General features: G+C 38.4%; 1 protein-coding gene and 1 long non-coding RNA gene across 3 annotated transcripts in view; one reads left to right on the top strand and one right to left on the bottom strand.

Moving 5' to 3' along the window:
- The window catches only part of LOC309626862, an 844,624-nt gene that overhangs the window by 681,700 nt on the left and 140,432 nt on the right, over positions 1-22,492 (bottom strand). The window lies entirely within an intron of this gene.
- The window catches only part of ALDH1A2 (aldehyde dehydrogenase 1 family member A2), a 101,254-nt gene that overhangs the window by 47,447 nt on the left and 31,315 nt on the right, over positions 1-22,492 (top strand). For both annotated transcript variants that reach the window (XM_082387891.1, XM_082387892.1), the window contains 3 exons: positions 11,224-11,285; positions 13,273-13,401; positions 13,528-13,641. In XM_082387891.1, the coding sequence (XP_082244017.1) occupies positions 11,224-11,285; positions 13,273-13,401; positions 13,528-13,641 (305 nt within the window). The remainder of the gene's footprint in view (positions 1-11,223; positions 11,286-13,272; positions 13,402-13,527; positions 13,642-22,492) is intronic.

Below are 22,492 nucleotides of genomic sequence, written 5' to 3'. Positions count from 1 at the left end.
CAAGTCTCTTTCTGCCTAAGCCATTGTAGACCCTCTTGTGGAGACGTGTACAGCAGGGTGGCAAAAGGAAGAAGCCAGTCACCCTCTTCCGATTTTTAGATTAACATCCAGTTGATTCTCATTATTCATGGTAGTTATGTTCTATAAAGTTGGCGTGGACACTGAGTTAGTAAATACTGAACCATTGCTCCTAGGAGAAATACAAGGACGGAAAGCACAGTTCTGCCTGGTCACCCATAAAAATAAACCTGAAAGTTTTTTTTTAATATAAGGCTGCTTTGTTACATTGAATCGTACTCCATGGTTCATCTAGCTTAGTATCCCTGACACTAAAGGATAAGAACCAGAAAGAGTGGGAAGAATTATGCTATTGTCTCTTGGACTCCTTCCCATTTAGGAAGGCTGGGCGTTCTGCCTCGTAATGGGAAGAGCTCTTCCTTCACCTGTTCTACCAGGCTTCAGCCTGTCTCTCAGGCATCCCCTCATTTCTTCATACATTTATTCATTCGGCAGATTTTTTTTTGAGCACCTGTGTTTAAGCACTGGAGTTACAAAGGTGAACAACTAAGATGTCCATAGAATAGTAAAGGAAACAAACAAGTAGACAGCCAAGTGCAATACAGAGTGGCTTATTCACATATGGAAGTACAAAGTACAATGGTACTCCATAGGAAAGGCATCTCACCCAGTATTAAGGCTTCCTGGAGAAGGAAGTGGGATGTACAAGGTGATGCCTGTACAAGGGCAGGTAAGTAAAGATGGAGATAGGGCCATCACCAGCAGTGATAATAACCTGTGCGAAGTATGGAGGGAGGAGAGTACAGTGTGCCAGTGGATCTGAAAGTATAGCCAGATTTAGAAGACAGAGGGGCTCTGGGCCTGGGGACACCATGCTGCAAGTTTTATTCCACAGTAATGGTGAGTCGCTGAATTATTTTAAGTAAATGAATACATTGATCAGAATTGTGTTTTAGAAAGAGATTTTGATTACATAATGGATAATCAGTTGGAGAGAGTGAGTATGTACTTTTTCCCCTCCCCCTGAAGGGTAGCCTCCCTCTAGAATATTTGGGAGGAGGAGAAAAGGGTTATGGCATGACCACTTTTGAGCCATCCACTGGACAGCTGTTTCTCCCTCTGAATTGAAAGATTCTCCCATCCCTTTCTGTCACATCCCCCTCAAGGCCCACAGTTGGATGTTATCACAGAATCATGTGGTATTAGTTTGATTCAGGGTCTTGATGTTCTTCCCTTTACAACATTGTCTAATATTTCCTGCTATGGTACTCAATGGAGCCATTCTTTCTGACCATAAATCCTATGCTTTGACCCTTCTGCTATAACATCTGCTAATTATGATGATAAATAATAATCATTATTATGATTTATTGTACACTTTCTTTGTGCCCATTACAATATCTCTAATCTCATAGAAGCCCTCCAGGGGAAGTAGTTTTATCCCCATTTTGATTATTTTTAACCTGTATTATTTTTAACCTCTCATGGCCACAAACTCCTTGTGATGGGGGAAGGAACAAAGATCGTTTTTAGTTCACTGAAGGAAAAATAGAGGATAATTGATTTACATTACTTAATGATTTTTCTCTTTAACAGTATTGATTTTATTTATTTTGTGATACGTAAGCAGAGAAAATGTAGTCCATGCTTTAAGCTGAATTCTGACATAAAAATGACCTTATGATACATTAGCATATAGAAAAGTTTAAAAAGCTACTCAGGCCATCTGTAATTATTTATCTACTTCACCTCCTTTCAGTTTTACCTGTTGAACTGAATAGGCTAAAAATATGCAGAAATTAACTCATATCCTAAGGTTTTGCCTTTAACAGCTCAATCTAATTTAGCATTGTCAGCAGAGAACCCATATGGTGAGATCTTATTGTTCACTCAGAATGAGAATGAGGAGCTATTTGCTCTGCCCACCTAAGAACCCAGGGTAGGTAGTTACCTGAATTGGTGGTGACAGGAGATCGCAAAGTCTGCTTCACATGTAACCTCTTTGAGAGGTTAAGGCTGAAGAAGAACTCAGGGATCACTAAGGCCAGTCACCTCATTTTTCAGACAGAGAAACTGAGGTCCGGAGAAGTAAAGTAACTTTCCAAGGTGACGTAAGGGAGTAGTAGTAGAGCTAATATATCTTCATAACTGACTCAGGAACATGTAGTTTAACTTCTGAGATGCTACCAGCAGCCTCTTGGGAGAAATAATGTTAGCACCACTGTATGCTAATGTCATCTCCAGTGTCTGTATAAGCATTTATAGAGTTTATCCTTACACCTGTAAAATGTTCAGTGAGGTCTGTTCAGTCTCAGAATACATAGGAATCTGCTAGAGGACAAAATGAACTAGTTCAATGTAGTTGGTCTAATTGTTTAGTACTGGGGTCACCAAAAGGGTTGCTAGCTCCTTGAAAGGTAATTCTGTACACAAATTAGAGATTAGGAGATGGCCATCCGTTCATTGAATTGTGTTACAGATTTTGATGCTGTTAAGTAAACTCATTTTTAGTGTTACTGGATATGTAAGATTTGTAGCAATTCTTGAAATACTCTTCATATTGTAGTTGGGAGCCATTTCTTTTTTTTTTTTTTAAATCTTTATTGGAGTATAATTGCTTTACAATGGTGTGTTAGTTTCTGGTGTATAACAAAGTGAATCAGCTGTACATACACATATATCCCCATATCCCCTCCCTCTTGTGTCTGCCTCCCACCCTCCCTATCCCACCCCTCTAGGCGGTCACAAAGCACTGAGCTGATCTCCCTGTGCCATGCGGCTGCTTCCCACTAGCTATCTATTTTACATTTGGTAGTGTATATATGTCCATGCCACTCCCTCACTTTGTCCCAGCTTACTTTTCCCCCTCCCTGTGTCCTCAGGTCCATTCTCTACATCTGTGTCTTTATTCCTGTCCTGCCCCCAGGTTCTTCAGAACCTTTTTGTTTGTTTTTTTTTTTTAGATTCCATATATATGTGTTAGCATACGGTTACTTCACTCTGTATGACAGACTCTAGGTCCATCCACCTCACTACAAATAACTCAATTTCATTTCTTTTTATGGCTGAGTAAAATTCCATTGTATATGTGTGCCACAGCCTCTTTATCCATTCATCTGTCGATGGACACTTAGGTTGGTTCCATGTCCTCGCTATTGTAAATAGAGCTTCAGTGAACATTGTGGTACATGACTCTTTTTGAATTATGGTTTCCTCAGGGTATATGCCCAGTAGAGTGAGATGGCTGGGTCATATGGTAGTTCTCAAAATTTTTAGTTTTTTAAGGAACCTCCATACTGTTCTCCATAGTGACTGTATCAATTTACATTCCCACCAACAGTGCAAGAGGGTTCCTTTTCTCCACACCCTCTCCAGCATTTATTGTTTGTAGACTTTTTGATGTTGGCCATTCTGACTGGTGTGAGATGATATCTCATTGTAGTTTTGATTTTCATTTCTCTAATGATTAGTGATGTAGAGCATCCTTTCATGTGTTTGTTAGCAATCTGTATATCTTCTTTGTAGACATGTCTATTTAGGTATTCTGCCCATTTTTGGATTGGGTTGTTTGTTTTTTTGATATTGAGCTGAATGAGCTGCTTGTATATTTTGGAGGTTAATCCTTTGTCAGTTGCTTCGTTTGCAAATATTTTCTCCCATTCTGAGGGCTGTCTTTTCGTCTTGATTATGGTTTCCTTTGCTGTGCAAAAGCTATTAAGTTTCATTAGGTCCCATTTGTTTATTTTTGTTTTTATTTCCATTTCTCTAGGAGGTGGGTCAAAAAGGATCTTGCTGTGATGTATGTCATAGAATGTTCTGCCTGTGTTTTCCTCTAAGAATTTTATAGTGTCTGGCCTTACATTTAGGTCTTTAATCCATTTTGAGTTTATTTTTGTGTATGGTGTTAGGGAGTGTTCTAATTTCATTCTTTTACATGTAGCTGTCCAGTTTTCCCAGCAGCACTTATTGATGAGACTGTCTTTTCTCCATTGTATGTTCTTGCCTCCTTTATCAAAGATAAGGTGACCATATGTGCGTGGGTTTATTTCTGGGCTTTCTATCCTGTTCCATTGATCTTTATTTCTGTTTTTGTGCCAGTACCATACTGTCTTGATTACTGTAGCTTTGTAGTATAGTCTGAAGTCCAGGAGCCTGATTCCTCCAACTCTGTTTTTCTTTCTCAAGATTGCTTTGGCTATTTGGGATCTTTTGTGTTTCCATACAAATTGTGAAATTTTTTGTTCTAGTTCTGTGAAAAATGCCATTGGTAGTTTGATAGGGATTGCAATGAATCTGTAGATTGCTTTGGGTAGTATAGTCATTTTCACAATGTTGATTCTTTCAATCCAAGAACATGGTATGTCTCTCCATTTGTTGGTATCATCTTTAATTTCTTTCATCAGTGTCTCATAGTTTTCTGCATACAGGTCTTTTGTCTCCTTAGGTAGATTTATTCCTAGGTATTTTATTCTTTTTGTTGCAATGGTAAATGGGAGTGTTTCCTTAATTTCTCTTTCAGATTTTTCATCATTAGTGTATAGGAATGCAAGAGATTTCTGTGCATTAATTTTTTATCCTGCAACTTTACCAAATTCATTGATTAGCTCTAGTAGTTTTCTGGTAGCATCTTTAGGATTCTCTATGTATATTATCATGTCATCTGCAAACAGTGACAGCTTTACTTCTTCTTTTCCGATTTGGATTCCTTTTATTTCTTTTTCTTCTCTGATTGCTGTGGCTAAAACATCCAAAACTATGTTGAATAATAATGGTGAGAGTGGACAATCTTGTCTTGTTCCTGATCTTAGTGGAAATGGTTTCAGTGTTTCACCACTGCGAATGATGCTGGCTGTGGGTTTGTCATATATGGCCTTTATTATGTTGAGGTAAGTTCCCTCTATGGCTACTTTCTGGAGAGTTTTTATCATAAATGGGTGTTGAATTTTGTTGACAGCTTTTTCTGCATCTATTGAGATGATCATATGGTATCCTTCAATTTGTTAATATGGTGTATCACATTGATTGATTTGCGTATATTGAAGAATCCTTGCATTCCTGGGAGCCATTTCTTGGGGTCCATATTTGATAAATTTCTTCTCAATTTCTGGCACATTGCAGATTCTTCTGATTTCATTGACCATAGGTATTACCTAATCATACTCTGTCTAGTTTATGTGTAGATTGTGTCAATGCTAGATATTCTTATGAGAATAATAATTCTGTCAAAATTTTTTTTCAAACAACTATAAACTCTGCTTTAAGAAGTAATGTTTACCCTGAAGGAATAATCCAAATATTTAAATTGTTCTAAATAACTAAGTAATTGTTATATTGCTTGTGTAATTTGATGAGCCCCCATGAAAGAACATAGAAGAGTGCCTCAACATTCACAAATGTGGAAGAGGTTTTTTTATTACTCATCTCTAGAGACAAAGACTCTTCTTAGTTTAATTCTAGAAATGGCTCAATCTATACATACTCAGTAAAGTTTGATCCATAGTTCAGCCAAATTCATGGTAAAATAGAGTTTTTAATTGTAAGATTTTTATATTCTTCATAAAGGTGTATAACATTCAGGTATGAAAACACGTAAGAGAAGTTGTCTCTGGGTGTGTCTTAAAATAAACTCCTTTTAAGAACAGTATTTTTTACTTGAGTGAAATGGAAAAGAGGCTGACAGGTAAAAAGTTCTAAACACGTGAATTAGTATCTCTGTTTTGATGTCTCATCGCTTCTTTAGTTTTCTCCACCATAGTTGTATGCTAACTTGTTGCCTCAGAATGTGATATTCAGAACATTTATTTGGTATTTTCATCACATGCAATCCTTTCTTGCTGAATCTGAACTCTCTCTGTAATGCCTCATATTTGGTAAGAAGACCTAAGATCATCATAGCCTAAAATGGAGTATCGGAGTTTGGATGGAGATTTTTTCTATGTCAGGCTGATGTGCTTTATAGCACAAAGCTAGAGAAATGATGGGAACAATCTTTTTAATCATCTTGCCATATTTAGAGATCATTATTAATGTCAAAGATGGGAAAATGGGCTGCAATTTTTCTTCTAGGCAGAGAGCAGTACTCATTATACATCATCTTAGGTATAGAAGAGAGAGAGGGAGCAGTAACACTCCGCACCCTCTTGGAGTCGACTCACCTCAGATGCAGAGAGGTGCTCAGCCTTGGGCTCCCCCACCTGAGGAGAGGACTGTTGCTCTGTAGCGTTCCCTTTATAACTTCACATACAGGAGTCTATGCGAGTTCTCTGTCCACACACCACATCCTCAAAGAATCATCTTTACCCTTCGTAAAAGGGTTGTCTTTTTCCCCCCATTTGCACTCCTTGACGTTACACTCTGATTCTATGCTTTGTGATAGCCACCTAAATCCAACACCTTTTTCACAAAAGAGCCTTTAATATGTTTCTAAGGGAAGTGAATTTGAAGTCTGATGATGCAGATTCAAGTGCAGGAGCCACAACTTAACCAGTGATATCACTTTAGACTTAACCTCTCTGTGCCATATTTTCTCTAATTGTAAATTTCTAATAATAATACTTTCCCTAATTTTTCCATAGTGTTGTTTTGAGCATGAAATGAGGCAAGCATGTAAAAATATTTTGGAAGGTTCTGTAGAAGTATATATGTTTTTGTTCTTATCTTCCTATTTTAAAAGTGTTAAAAACATTGTTTAGATTCTCCTACACTTCAAACTCCTTTCAGGCAAATTAGTAGTTATCAGAGAGGCAAAAAGTAAAGAGAAATGAAGTCAGCAGCTGTAGGTCATCATAATACACATGGACTACCCTTTACCTGCTTGGTTCCTCTGAACCTCACTACTTGGAGTGTGGTCTGTGGATCAGAAGCGTTGGCATAATCTGGGAGCTTATATAGAAATGCCGACTCTTAGGTCCCACCCTAGATTTACAGATTCATAATCTGCATTTTAACAAGAACTCTAGGTGCTTTGTGTACAAACTTAAATTTGAGAAGCGCAATATGGCATACCATGTGGCACCGGTAACCTGCAAGATGATTCTATAGAAATGAAAATCAGAACCACAATGAGGTATCACCTCACCCCGGTCAGAATGGCCATCATCAAAAAGTCTACAAACAATAAATGCTGGAGAGGGTGTGGAGAAAAGGGAACCCTCTTGCACTGTTGGTGGGAATGTAAATTGATACAGCCACTATGGAGAACAGTATGGAGGTTCCTCAAAAAACTAAAAATAGAGCTATCATATGATCCAGCAATCCTACTATTGGGCATAGGTCCGGAGGAAACTCTATCTCAAAAAGAATCATGCACCCAGTGTTCATAGCAGCGCTATTCACAATAGCCAAGATGTGGAAGCAAGCTAAATGTCCATCGACAGTTGAATGGATAAAGAAGATGTGATATATATATATATATATATATATATATATATATATATATATATATATATATATATATATACACACACACACACGCACACACACACACATATATATACACACATACACACGTGTGTGTATGTGTGTATATACACAATGGAATACTACTCAGCCATATAAAGAAAGAAAGAATGCCATTTGCACCAACGTGGATGGGCCTAGAGATTATCATACTAAGTGAAGTAAATCAGACAGAGAAAGGCAAATATCATATGATATCACTTATATGTAGAATCTTAAAAAAATGATACAAATGAACTTATTTACAAAACAGAAATAGAGTCACAGACATAGAAAACACAGACATAGAAAACATACCAAAGGGGAAAGGGGGGGGAGGGATAAATTTGGAATTTGGGATTAACAGATACAGACTACTATATATAAAATAGACAAACAACAAGGATCTACTGTATAGCACAGGGAACTATATTCAATATCTTGTAATAACCTATAATGGGACAGAATCTCAAAAAGAATATATATATATTTATGACCAAATCACTTTGCTGTATACATGAAACATAAATCAACTATACTTCAATAAAAAATAAAAATTAAAGATGATTCTTTACAGGAATGCAGTAAGCATGTTTTATTTTAATTATTAGGTTTGAAGAATATTAGAAGAAAATATTGCTAGCTCATGAAATCTGTTATTTCATAGATTTTCCTTAAGGTGAGGCTAACAAATAGCTGACAAATAGCTTTTAAAAGATGAGTTAATTTAAGAAATTATAAGTAATAGGGTAAGTGATACTTGAACATGGCAAAAATTAAGAAGGTGGCTCTTGAGCGATTGGCCTTTGGGTAACCTTAGCCTAGAAGCTTGGTGAGATCCAGAGCAGGGTCATAGTAGCTGTGTGGGACCTCTGAGGTGCCTCCAGCCCTGGCCAAGGGTGCACGTAGGAGGTATAGTTCTCGTGTGTGCTGGGCACCCTGTTCAGACTAGGGGTGTTCAGAATCCTCTTCCACTAACCAGATGAGAATACGGACTGAGCGCAAGGTCTGGGACCCTTTCTTTATGTCTTTCACTCAGCGGTGTTTTGGGAAGAGCTCAAGCACCAAAACACCCTTTATTTATCTACTGCTTAGAGGAACTTAGATGGAAGATTCTTCGATTTCTTTCATTGCGCCAGCCATTGTCAAATCTGTGAACAGTTTATCCAAGAAAGTTTTCATTCCCCATAACTCAGGTTTCTCTTGGGATCAATTATGGAGTCGAGTTCAATTCCTTATGAGGTCAGCTTTTTAAGATTCTCCTACATTTTTTCTTCTCTTTCATTTCTTCAGTAACTTTCAAAATTATATAAGTAATACAACTAAATTCTTCAGCATTTAGAATGTAGAGGGGGGAAACGCTTTATGAATTACCATGCTGTGCTTGTGCAAGTGCCCTGTGAATTCTCTCTGAACCATTCTAGTGCTGCTAAAATAAACACCTGTGTGGTTCTTCAGTTCATATTCCCATTTTTTTCTCAGGCCATTTGTACTCCATCTTGACATTACACTCTCTTTCTATGGTCTTTGATTAATACCCGAATACATCACCTTAGCCAGATTACAGAGTTTACTTGAGAAGGATTTCCTTGCAAATGAAACTCTCTAGCCTGTTGATCAGTGTTTTTGCTCCCCGTGAAAAACCTTCCCAGGAAGAGGAGCCTAATATTGCATTTATATCTTCTGGGAAAAAAATGTGAAACATTAAAACGTATTAATAGAAAAAAACTTTTTCAGAGATTTATAAATTGAAGAATGGTGGTAACTTGCACTATTGTAAAAAAAGATATCTATGAAAGTTCTTGAATTGTCTGCATACAAAGCTGAGATAGTTAACTTGATTTTTAAAATATTACTCAGACTTCTTATTATCATCCTGTGGACAGTTTCCACATTTTGGCTATTTTTTTTTTTTTTTTTTTTTTTGTTGTAGTGGAGATACATTCTAAAATAATTTCCTTCCTACAGTTGCTGAGCTTACCTACTTCCTAAATTCTTCCATTTAAAGTAATATACATGAAACAAAATTAGGAGACAAGTAGCAGACTAGGGGAAAACTTTGCATATACACATGACAAAGGCCTAATTTTCTTAATATACACAGAGTTTTCTAAATGATTAAAAAAGAATAACCTAGTAGAAAAATGAGAAAGGATATAAATCTGAAGAAAAAAATTTTAAATGACCATTAAACATGAAAAAATATTCACTCCATATATCATCAAACACAAATCAAAACAGGTTGTCATTTTCTTACCTATCAGGTTGACCAAAATTAAAATGTTTGAAAAACCCCAGTGTTAAAGGGTAGGGAAAAAAACATGTTGTTTTGGAATTATGAATTGTGTAATTTTTCTGAAGAGTGATTTGGCAATATTGATCAAAATGTGAAATGCATGTACACTCTGACCATGAAATTTCACAGATATACAGAGATATATAAACTGATAGTGTTACAGCATTATTTATAATAGCTTGAACTGAAAGCAATCTCTGTTGTCCTTCAGGACAGTTTACAGTGGTACCATTATTTATTGAGCCAGTGGAATAACATTCAGCAGCTTAAAAAATGTGTTAGATTTATATGAAAAAAGTGGGAAAAACCAAAGTATAGAAGACTGTGAATAATATGACCCCATTTGTATTTTTTTTTTAAAAAGAGAGGGGATAAAAGGATGCTAATGTATGTGGGAAGAAAAAGTTCTTTGAAAAGATGTACCAGCAACAGATAGCTGTTAATTCTAGGAAGAATTAGCATCTCCTCCTGTCCCCACTTTCATTCCCATCCCTAATAGTAATGCTCTTCCTGAGTATTAACTGAGGGTCTTCACTTTCCCTAGTGAATGGCTTTTGAGAGAGAAAACAAGTATCAGTGAAGCAGCCAAAGCGTTGGCAACTGAGGGAAAAACAAAGACCCAATACCAGAAATGAAAAGCTTTATGCTAAAAAAAAAACAAGCCATTCTTTGGTTATCTCAATTAGCCACTTAAAATAATTCAGATAAATATAATGGTACTTTCCTAAAGAAGAATTTGGTTTGGATTTCCTGGGTATTTATTCCAATTTCCCATTGCTCCTATAGGGAAAACAAGATTATTAAATTGTCCTCATTTCCATGGCTGATGTGAGGGTGGAGGCTTTGGGTTATCGATGTAATCTTCTTTGAAGTGAACTTTTGCCTTCTTGAAATAGGCCTAGACATGCCTGGGTTCCCCCAGTGCCTGGAAGTGCATTTGGACACCAGGATTGAGTTATGAAATAGATCTTACTTTTACACCTCACCTTTTCCAGTTGCCTAGCATTTTAAATTTACCCAATAGCATTTTACTTAGTTTCTTTTTTTTTAGTACTTTCAGAAAGCTATTTAAAATTTTGAGGTACCTCAGTTTTTAACTCAACTGTTCTATATATAAATATCATTTTAATATTTAATATAATATTACTATTTTCCAGTTCCCTGGCCCGCCTGCCCCCCTCCCTGCCCCACCCTCCACCCCCAGGACTGCATCTAGTGTCATAAACTTGTCTTTTATTTTGCCTTTGAGGGCCTCTTACCAGTACTCTGTTCGGGTGTCTGGGGACCGTATCTGGAGAAACCCTTTGCCAAGTGACAGCTCTTCTACCAGCTTTCATACACAGTTGAGTAGGAACCATGGACAAAAAGTTTTCTCAACTTTATTTCTGCTTTTTGCTGCCACCCAAGTTCTCCCTCTGCAGTTTTTCTTCTAGTCTGAACTCTGTGGTAGTGACGGTGCTCGTTTCTTTCAGATGGAGACTATTTTACCTTTACAAGACATGAACCTATTGGAGTGTGTGGACAGATCATCCCAGTGAGTGTATCTCCTCACGCCTCGTATTTATTTTCATTTGAACCAGTTCTCTTAAAGATACATAAAACATGGACCTCAGCAATGTGTGTTTTCCATTACTGGGGGAAAAAAAAACTGAGTTCATGTTGTTGACATATCTTTAACAGCCTCCCTGCAAATGCTTATTTGAACAGGTTAATAGGGTTTCAGCTTCGTTACCAGGAGTTGAGTTCTCAAGTCATGGAATTCTCATGATTAAAATAAGCAAAGCAAAGTCCAGTGTATTAATAACCTGCCCTTGGTTATGGATGTCCATTCTGCTTATGGAAAATTAATACTTTGTTATATTTGCTTGTTTATTTTTTAGAACTGTGACTCACCATTTTTCCAGGCATATTGTTTTATATGGTCTTTTAATCCCATTCTTTCCCACTGTTTCTTTTCACAAGAATCTAGATAGAAGACTCTACAGAAGACACAGCAGTACAATTAACGTCACAGTCATAATTGAAACCATGCCGGGCTGTTGTGTGTCTTGTACAGGGAAATAAATGTAGTGCTTAGTGTTTGGATTGGAACATTAAACATTTTTTTTTCTCTCTGTCTCATACACAGCCTTGGCACTATACAAAACATCATCAAATCTGCCAACAGAAGATTCTAGCTAATCGTTCTGGCAAGGATTTCAGGGAAGGCTCAATTTAAATTCTTACAGTATAGACAAGAAGTTTTCTCTTCTCAAAATATAGGAGAATAATTCAAGATAATCTTTGGCTTTGGGAACCAAAGATTTTTGAGAAGTATTAATATATTATTTTAGTGGTCCATAAGCTCTAGGTTACTGTGAGATTTATTAGAGAATGAAAAGAGAAGATAAGAGATTTGGTTTAAGTTCTTCTGCTCCTAAACCACCCAGGGAAATCCTACTCAGCTCAGAGCAGGGTTGAGGTCTGTCACCTTAATTGCAGGAACTCAAACCTGCTTTTCCTGCCCGTCCCCAGACTCTTGGAGCTGCAGCTTTCACTGACAGGGCAAGAGCCGCTTGTCAGCCAGCTCGGCTCAATTACTGCACTCCAAGATTTATATACTGTAGATGGAATTAAAACATCACTGTGTACTCCCAAGTTTATAAACAACTAAGGGGAAAAGAAATTGGGTGTTTGGTGAAGGCAAGACACTTGTATATTTTTGCAAGCTTGCCAGGGCCAGTGAGAATCTTTGAAGGATGGCAGCTGAGATGCTTCAGGCAGAAACACATTGTGGTCAGGGGCTGAAGCCAGGGGACCAGGATTTTTGTTTTCTTTCTTAATGAAATTATCAACGACACCTGATAGTACTGAGGCTCATGCCTGCACGTATAACAATACAAGCTTAATATCCTTTTAAAATCAGTTTAAACCATTTTAGGCTGCAGACTCAGATACTCACATATATTTTTTAGTCTCCATTAGCTTTTTTTGCAGTGTCAAGGAGACAAACTAAAACTTTTGCATACTCATCAGTAGATGCACTTTATTTTTTGTAATCATTTGTTCTGTGACAATACATGTAGGTAAAGAAAAAGGTGCTGCCTGGAAATATACACTGACTTCTAGTTCTTCCACACTGAAAAGCTTTCATACCATTCTGAAATCCTGGTATAAAAATCACAAATGCAAGGAAAAGTTTTCATACACAAGAACTTACGGGAACCAAAGGCTAATTTTAAAAACATATAAAGTAACAACAATGAAAAACCAAAACAAAACAAAGACTCCCTTTTTACCATGGGATTTCTTTTTGTGGGTAGCTGGAAATAGTAATTTGCTGACCAGAGAGAAAAGGAGAGATTTTCACGGTCAATCCTATTCTGTTCTTAATGAAGTAATTAAAAAATCCAAACATCTATACTCTGGTGGGACAAGATTTATGTTGAGGACTAGTCTGAGACATCTGAGAAGTCACAGCTTGAAAACAAAGTAATGGAGGAATATTTTTCATCTATCAACCTTGAGTTTTTGCCTTTCAGTGGAACTTCCCCCTGCTGATGTTTGCCTGGAAAATTGCTCCAGCTCTGTGCTGTGGCAACACAGTAGTTATTAAACCAGCAGAACAAACACCACTCAGCGCGCTCTACATGGGAGCCCTCATCAAGGAGGTAAGAGAAACTGACTTCAGGAGTGGCTCCCACTCTCCTTACAGTTGGGGCCCACTGGAGCATATCCGATTTAACGTGCTTCATCAGCTTTCACAAGCCACGTTTCCTCCAATTCTGTTTTGTTAGGCTGGCTTTCCACCGGGAGTCATCAATATTTTGCCAGGATACGGGCCAACGGCCGGGGCAGCAATAGCTTCTCACGTTGGCGTAGACAAGATTGCGTTCACAGGGTCTACTGAGGTAGGTGCCTGAGAAACCATAGCTTGAAGAACAGTTCTGCAAATGAGTAGAGGGTTTAAGAGAAAATTGAAAATGTTACCCATAGGCTGAACACCTAAAGAGCAGTGAATACCCAAGGTCTCAACGAGCAGCATTGGTATCATAGCTAGAAGACTGAGGAATGTCAAAGTAAAGGTGTACATTGACTATTTGATGCCACAGATCTCTGAGGTTTTTTTGTATGCCATTTGTGTGAGACCAGTCCCAGAAAAACAAACAAAACCCTATTATTATATTTTGAAATAAAAGGAACACATATCAGAGGCAAAAACAAACAAACTAACAGACTGTCCCACAAAAGTGTCCCAGAAGCTGGGATTCTGAACACTTTCTTAAATCAAGATCATAAGGTAAGAACTGGAGATCTAGGGACTTCCCTGGCGGTCCAATGGTTAAGACTTCGCCTTCCAATGCAGGGGGTGCGGGTTTGATCCCTGCTCGGGGAGCTGAGATCCCACATGCCTCGCGGACATAAAATAGAAGCAGAATTGTAACAAATTCAATAAAGACTTTAAAAATGGTCCACATCAAAAAAATCTTAAAAAAAAAATAAAAAGAACTGGAGATCTAAATTAATCTCTGGTCTTATTATATCACCAAATCCTGTAGATGAAGTTTGCAGCTTACTATGGCCATGAGCCATAAGGGGTGATATAGAGTAGAGGTCAGCAAACTTTTTCTGTAAAAGGCCAGATGGCAAATATTGTAGACTTTGCCGGCAGTATGGTCTCTGCTGCAACTATTTAACTCTGCCCCTGTAGCACGAAGTAGCCTTAGGTAATGTATAAGCTGAACAAGGCTACAGGCCAGCACTCCATGTCCTGTACTGGCTTTGCTCTGGGTGCAGTCGGCTCTGCTTGCCTGCCTCTTGGCTCAAGCACTACTGAGCCACACAGCTTTCAGGAGTTATCAGCCCTTCTGGTCACATGGGGCCGGAAGACACTCTACAGTGGGTGGTGCCGTGATTCAGCTCCTTGTCTGGGCAGGGCTCTAGGGCTACTAGCAAAAGTCCTTACTTGAGTAGCTGAATCAGGCAGATCTGCAACCCTCTGTGTTCCCTGATCAGAGTGTGCCCCCAGTTTGGTTCTGCAGATGGGCAAAGCCACTGGTTGGGATTACTGCTTGGTCACCGCAGGTAGGAATTCAGTCTGCCAAGATTTGTGTGCTGCAAGCCCCTACCCGCTTCACTGTCACAGTCACATTCCCAGTGCTTGAGCTCCGCAGAGTCCCCTGCAATCCCTGTGGTACGAGATCAGAGTAGCGGCTCCCACAAATTAACTCACAATTCTGGCTTCTCTTTTCCCACTGGAGGAACCAGAGGGTCAGGAGAGATCTCTTCACATGGTGCTGCAATGGCCTGGGGGAGGGGCAATGCGGTCACAGTGTAGGCCGCTTTTCATAACCCTTCTAATGGAGTCTGTCTGGGTCTCTATGGTGCAGGGGAGTGCTTCAGGCTTAACCTTGTGTTCTAGGATTCTCTCAGTGATGTCTTGTTTTTTTTAATAGTTGTTAGTTATGCTTCTCGTGAAGGGAAGCAAAGTCTGGAACAACCTATGTTGCCATCTTTGTAACATCACTCCTCAGTATTTTCACTAGTACCAGGTTGCTTTAATTATTAGGTTTTAAAAGATGTGCTGTAATATGGTAGGCAAGATGCCCTCTTATTTGGTTTTTCAAAACCTTTTGGCTATCCTTTCCCATTCTTTCAGATAAAATATCAAATTAGTTTCCCAAGTATCTTACCTTCCTCTACAAAACTCTCATTGGAATTTTGATTGGTGTCATATTACCTGTCTATGTTAAATTGAGGGATAAGTGCTCTCTCTAGAAGATTGACCTCTCATCTAGGAACGTAATATAAATCTCTTCATTTATTTGTCCTGTAATGTTCATCACTGATACCATCATTTACATGTTAGGCTTTCTTGATAAATTAATTTCTGGGGATTTAACTTTTTGTTCCAAGGATATTTCAGTTTAAAAACTGAGCACTTTTTTTTTAAGTCACAGTACCGTGTATTGGAAAGTTATATTGAAATGATGACTTAATCTTTCAGGCCAGACAAGAAGTGACATAGTGAATCAATAAGAACATAAGTGCTTGTTTCCAAGCTGCCTGGGTTTAAATCTCTGTTTTGCCATTTAAAAAGTTTTTTAAACTTTTAAAAAGACTTTATTGAAGTATAATTTACACACAATAAAATGCACCCATTTAAGTACCAAATGTACACAGTCATGTAACCATCACCCAGATTAAGATACAGAATATTTCCATACCCTAAAAAGATTTGTCATACCCTTGGCCCCAGGCAACCAGTGACCCTTTTTATTAATTTTTCTTATTCTATTAGTTCATATAAATGGACTGATACAATATGTACTCTCCTGTGCCTGCTTTTTTTTTTGGTGAGGGGGTTGTTGTTCAGTATCTAATGAATTATTGATATGATTGGGTTTGAATCTCCCATTTTGATTTTATTTTCTACTTGTCCCATTTGCTTTTTGTTCTTTTTCTCCTCTTTTTCTGCCTTATTTTGGATGAATTTAGTACTCCATTTTATCTTTTATTTTGGATTATTAGCTAAGCCTCTTTTTTTTAATATAAATTTATTTATTTTATTTATTTTTATTTTTGGCTGTGTTGTGTCTTCGTTGCTGTGTGCAGGCTTTTCTCTAGTTGCAGTGAGCGGGTGCCACTCTTTGTTGTGGTGCACAGGCTTCTCATTGTGGTGGCTTCTCTTGTTGCGGAGCACAGGCTCTAGGCATGTGGGCCTCAGTAGTTGTGGCACGCGGGCTCAGTAGTTGTGGCTCACAGGCTCCAGAGCACAGGCTCAGTAGTTGTGGCTCACAGGCTTAGTTGCTCCGCGGCATGTGGGATCTCCCCGAACCAGGGCTCGAACCCGTGTCCCCTGCATTGGCAGGTGGATTCCCAACCGCTGCGCCACCAGGGATGCCCCAGCTAAGCCTCTTTTTAAAGTGCTTGCTTTAGTAATTACAACATGCATCTTAATCACAGTCTATTATTTAAAAGTATTATGTTACTTCATATGTAATGTAATAACAGTACAACAGAATTCTTCTATTTCTCATCCCATCCTTCATGCTACTGTTGTTCTATAATTCACTATTGATGTATGTTATATAGCCCATAGTACATTGCTACACTTTTTGTTTTAAAAATTCAACTATCTTTTCAAAAAATTTTTTAAATGAGAAAATTATTTTACATTTACTCACATACTTGCCTTTTCTGACCCTCTTCTTTTTTTTTTGTTTTTTGTTTTTTTTGGTCCATGTTTCTTTCTGATATCATTTTCCTTCTATATAAAGATCTTTCTTTAACATTTCTTATAGTGCCGGTCTGTTAGTGAAAAATTCTCTCAGCTTCTGTTTGTCTGAAAATGTCTTTATTTTGTTTTCATTTTTTATGACTTTTTCCTGAATATAAAATTCTGATTCAACAGTTTTTATTTTATTTTATTTTATTTTCAACACTTGAAAGATGTCATTCTGTTTTTTTATGACTTGCTCTGTTTCTGATAAGAAGTTCATAGTCATTCTTATCTTTGTTTTACTGTGTATAATTTTTTTTCTCTGGGGGCTTTAAAAATGTTTTCTTTTTACTGATTTTCAACAATTTGATTATGATGTGCTTCTGTGTAGTTTTCTTTGTTTTTCTTCCCATTTGAGGTTCATTGGAAATTCTTGGATCTGTGAGTTTGTATTTTCATCAAATTTGGAAAACTTTGGCAGTTATTTTTCAAATATATATGCTTTTTTCATGTCTGTTAATTTTTGAAAGGATGCTGAACATTGTGACCATTACCTTATTGAACATGTGGATTTTGTTTTCTTTCTTTAAAGAGTGCTGGACTTTCTTCTGTAAAGTGGTTAAGTCACTTGCAGTACAGCTTGACCCTTTTGACACTTAATTTTAAGCTTTGTTAAGTACTAGCTTATCTTTTACTAAGATACTAAACTTTATTAAGATTACTAAGTTGGGATCCTTCTGGAGTTTCTACTGAATGTTTTCAGTGTTCAACTAGGTCTTTCCACTCTGGCTAGTCAGAACTCAAATGTCCCCAACTCTGTATGAGCTCTGGGGATTATTCAGCATACAAATTACCTGGTCTTTGTTCTTTATCCATTCTTGTGGCGTTTCACCATATGTATACCCAGTTTAGCCTTCAGCCAAAGACTTGATGGGACCCCCATAAGGTTTCTTGACTGCATTGTCTCCCTCTGGTACTAAGCCCCTCACATTTTAACCACCTTATTCTCTCTAAACTCTGATCTATTTCATCAGTTCAGTGAGACCACCGTGTTCTACTTTGGTCTCCCCATCCCATGCTGCAATCTAGAAAGTCCTTTGGCAGAAAGATCTTCCCTTGTTTGTTTCTTTTATCTCTAGAATCACAGTTCCATACTGCCTGATATCTCATTTAAAGAAAGCAATTTCATGTACCTTTCTAGTTTACCATGAGAGGGCAAGTCCAGTGACAGTTTTTGACAAATAGACTGCCAGTTATTCCTACAGCCAAAATGGGTTTATTCAGAATCAGCAAAGAATTGCAATTTGGGGTCTGCAACCATGGCAAACCACATGCAAGTCCTTCCACAGCAAGGAGAGGACTCTTAAAGAAGGGAAAAGGAAATTGGAGGGCTATAGTAAACAGAATCCATTGGAGAAATTGACAGTTTGAAGTATAGTGGCTTTTCATTGGCTGAGGTGTGACAGTCTTCTCTAATTGGATGAGCTCTTGCCAGGCAAGAAGAGAAAGTCTTTCTTTTTCCTCTTAGGCTCTGCTGTTGTCATAGGTGTTAGAGCTCCCCTTTCTGGTCTCCCAACTCTATCTTAATTGAGGTTTCTGTTTATTAATTTTTACATTTCCCCCTTTTGATCAAGAGCTTTCTCTGAAAGCATTGCTGATCAAGAGTCCAGTTTTCTGGTTTCAGCAGCTTTTTGTCTCTCAATGCCCGGAAGGACCTTGGGTGTAGTTTCCCATGTCAGAGGGAAAGTACACAGATTGAAAACCTATTGAGGTCACATTCTAGTAACAAGGAGGGATAGGAGGGAGAACTCTCAGGCACTTTTTGTTTAAAATCCATGTGTTATCAAAATTGTAGACCTAGGAGATCTTCTGAAGTGTTATGTCATCATTAAAGGTCTGGCAGGCAAACTTCCAACAGGACTGGTCCAGATTATCTTGAGAAAGCTATCTCATCAGGTGGTGTCTGCTTCAATTCTAGGAAATTTTTACTTTCAGGTCCCCAGATGATGTGCAGGTCCAGTGAGGGTTTGGTGCTTTCTTTTAGTGTATCACATGAATCCAAAAGTCTATTCCTTGGAGTTCAGTGGCACAAGGGTTGGTTAGCAGTACCAGATAGGGGACCTTTCCAGCAAGGTTGGAGAAAGTCTTTCTGGAGGTCTTTTCCAATAGATAAAATCTCCAGGGTACAAGGTGTGATGCTGAACGTCTTTGTCTCCCAAGAGCACACTGTAAAAAAGATTGCTCTAACAAAACATGGTTATTTTTAATAGAAGCAGTTAGGCCTTTGCAATATTGCAGTATCTCTCTTATCAGTGAGTCAAAAGAGGCAGGAGCCAAGTGCATTGGGTATTCTATGACTGTTTCAAAGTATGAGAGTTTATGAGTTCCAAAAGGGATGGATCTAAGATTTAGAAGGACCTATGGCAATGCTTTTGGCCAGGGTGTTTTTAGGGACTCTACAAATTTGCCATTTGAGTCTTAATAATATCATTAGTGCATTTGACTAAACTAGAGGGTTGACAGTGGTACACATGGTGAAAGTGTTGTAAAACTGGCCAAACAGTGCACAGTTGTCAAAGTACTGACTAGTAAGATGAGTTCCTTGATCACTGTGAAGTTCAAGAGGAGTTACCCAGGTAGGGATAATCTTTTTCAAAGGGACTTTAGCCACAGAAGAGGCAGTAGCCTGTCTGCAAGAGATGCCTTCAGCCCAGTGTGAAAACAGACAGACCAGGACTAAAACATATTTATATTCATGAGACAGAGGAAGTTGTATGAAATGCTTTTTCCAGACCTCAAATGGTTATTAGGCATTTTGAAATGTCCGGGAGCAGTGCAAACAGGCTTCTCGGGGTTATATTTCAGACGAGTGGGATAAGTGAGGTAGGAACTTCTTGCAACCTTCTTAATGTTTCTTCACCAATATTGATTCATGAATGCTATCATTATATCAGTAGACCAATGGTTTAATGTATGTACAGTGGTTAGGATTGGGAATTCTAGAATCACCGCTAGGACTGAGTTGTTATTTGGTCCAAACCAGAGCTTTCTCTTTCTGTCGAACCAAGAATTGTTGAATTTCCAGTCTTATTTTTCCTTCTCTGAGGCCAATTGTGTTCGGCTTCTCTAACCAGTTTTTCTAAGTTATAATTTGGGGAAATATCTCTTTGGACCATGCCAGAGGTTTGGCTGTTGTTGGTTCCTTTAAGGACAGCATTCCTTGTGGAAATGTCAACAAGGTGATTTCTTTTAGCTTCCAGAAAGTTAACTTTAGAATCTTAATAATAGCTAAAGCAGCAGATAAAAATATTGCATCTAGCAATTCCTTAATATAAGGGCCATTTTAAATTTTATTTCCACTACAAGTAAGGAAGCCATATTGCTTCCACAACATTCCAAAAGTATGAGCTACTCTGAAAGCACATCTACTATCAGTGGCACTTTTGTCCTTGGCTGAAGTACAAGGCTGTGTAAGAGCACATAATTCAGCCTGTTACGCCAAAGTAGCCATAAGTAAAGATGCTGCTTCAACAACATTAAAAGGAGTTGTAATAGCATGTCCAGCACAATATTTGTCATTGTCACTTTTTAAATAGAAACCATCAGTGAACCATGAGAAATCAGTGTTACCCAAAGCATTTTCCTGCAGATCATCTCAAGGAGTCACGAGGTGATCTATCAGCGTTAAGCCGTCATGAGGGACTTCATCAGTGACAGAGGGGAGAAGAGTAGCAGGGTTACCGTCACTCTGTAAAAGAGTGCTGTGAGGAGCAGTTAACAAAAAGACTTTAGAGGAGGTGAGGCAGCTGACTGAGAATTGTTGAATATGATGAGAATTCAGGTGAGCTTTTACTGCATGAGGTACAAAAATGGTTAAAGGGGATCCCATAATAGTTTTTCGTGGTGGCCTTCACCAAAAGGGCAGTGGCAGTAATGAATTTTTCTCCTGTTTTGGGAGAAAGAAATTCTGGCATGATACTTCCCTAAGAAGTCTTAGCTAAAAATGGATAGGGGTGGAGGAACTAAGGAGAAAAGAGTATGTATTTCTCAAAGGGTCTAAACAAAAGAGTATAGGTTCAAAGACAGGAACCTCTTGTGGTTCACTAGAGATCCCTGATATTTGAACTGTTTAGTACTCCAAGGCAGGGGCTGCTTTATAGTAGCAGAGTTGAGCACCGGGTGTGTTGGCTTTGGTGTCAGTTAGGACTGGAGGAGATTCAGCCCCAATCTGGAGAAACATTTCCCTAAGATGATTAAGAGGGAGGATTGGGAAGAGCCCCTGTAGTTCCTCAGAGCCACTTCCTTGAGGACTGGGAGAGCAACAGGAAGACTGGTTAGAGGCCTGAAGGTGCCGGAAGTGCTTGAATTTATAACAATCTCTTTTCCAGTGTCCTGGCTGTTTTGCAAAGATAGCAGAAACTAGGAGGGTTTTGGTTTCATTTAGGGACCTTCATTTGCTGGAGTTGAAGATTAAGAATTTTGTTGATCTTCCTTTTACGTGACTGCTCTAGAGTGTGAGAGAGCTGGTTTACCAGATTACCTAAATCTGAAGTGGACACAGTTTCCCATTCTATCCTGGTCCTTTTTACCAGAAGGGAAAGGTCCCGGTTCAGCCTATTGATAAACATAAAATTAAAGGCTCCCCAGGTGGGATCAACATTTGAAGGAAGACCAGAATTTTCCTTAACAATCTGAAGTTAATTATAATAGTCATGAACAGGTTCATCAGATTTGCGTGCAAGCTTGAATTTTGTCCCAGTCAACAGGCTTTGGAAAAGTCCTAGGAATTGCTTGATGAAGTTGTCTAGCAGTTGCTTGAGCCTGGTCATATAACTTAGCGGGCTGGTCTCCAGCTTTAATTCTAGAGACCTTTCAGGATTTTCCCAATTAGCAGCTTTCATCCAATGCTGGGCCTAGCCTTCACCAGCAAGCATATGAACTAGCAGATATGAGTCAGAGAAACCAGGCTGATAAGTTTTGTTTTGTGTATCCCTTAACTACTTATTGTGGATATAGATGATTTTACTACTTTTGTCTTTTAATTTTCCTACTAGCTTTATAAGTGGTTGATCTGCTATCTTTATCGTATATTTGCCTTTACCAATGAGGTTTTTCCCCTCTCATAATTTTCATATTTCTAATTGTGGTCTTTTCTTTTCTGCTTAGAGAAGTCCCTTTAACATTTCTTATAAAGCCTGTTTTGTGCCACTGAACACTTTTAGCTTTTACTTGTCAGTAAAACTCTTGATCTCCCCTTCAACTATGAATGATAGTCTTGCTGGGTATTCTTGGTTTTTTGCTTTCATCATTTTTTTTTTTTAATTTTTTATTTTATTTTTGGCTGTGTTGGGTCTTCATTGCTGCGCGCGGGCTTTCTCTAGTTGTGGTGAGCGGGGGCTACTCTTTGTTGCGGTGCGCAGGCTTCTCATTGCGGTGGCTTCTCTTATTGTGGAGCACGGGCTCTAGGGTGCGCGGGCTTCAGTAGTTGTGGCACGCGGGCTCAGTAGTTGTGGCTCGCGGGCTCTAGAGCGCAGGCTCAG

The sequence above is a fragment of the Balaenoptera borealis genome, assembly GCF_965194805.1.
Source record: "Balaenoptera borealis genome assembly, chromosome: 3".
Taxonomy (NCBI): domain Eukaryota; kingdom Metazoa; phylum Chordata; class Mammalia; order Artiodactyla; family Balaenopteridae; genus Balaenoptera; species Balaenoptera borealis.
This window is presented reverse-complemented; position numbering and strand designations above follow the sequence as displayed.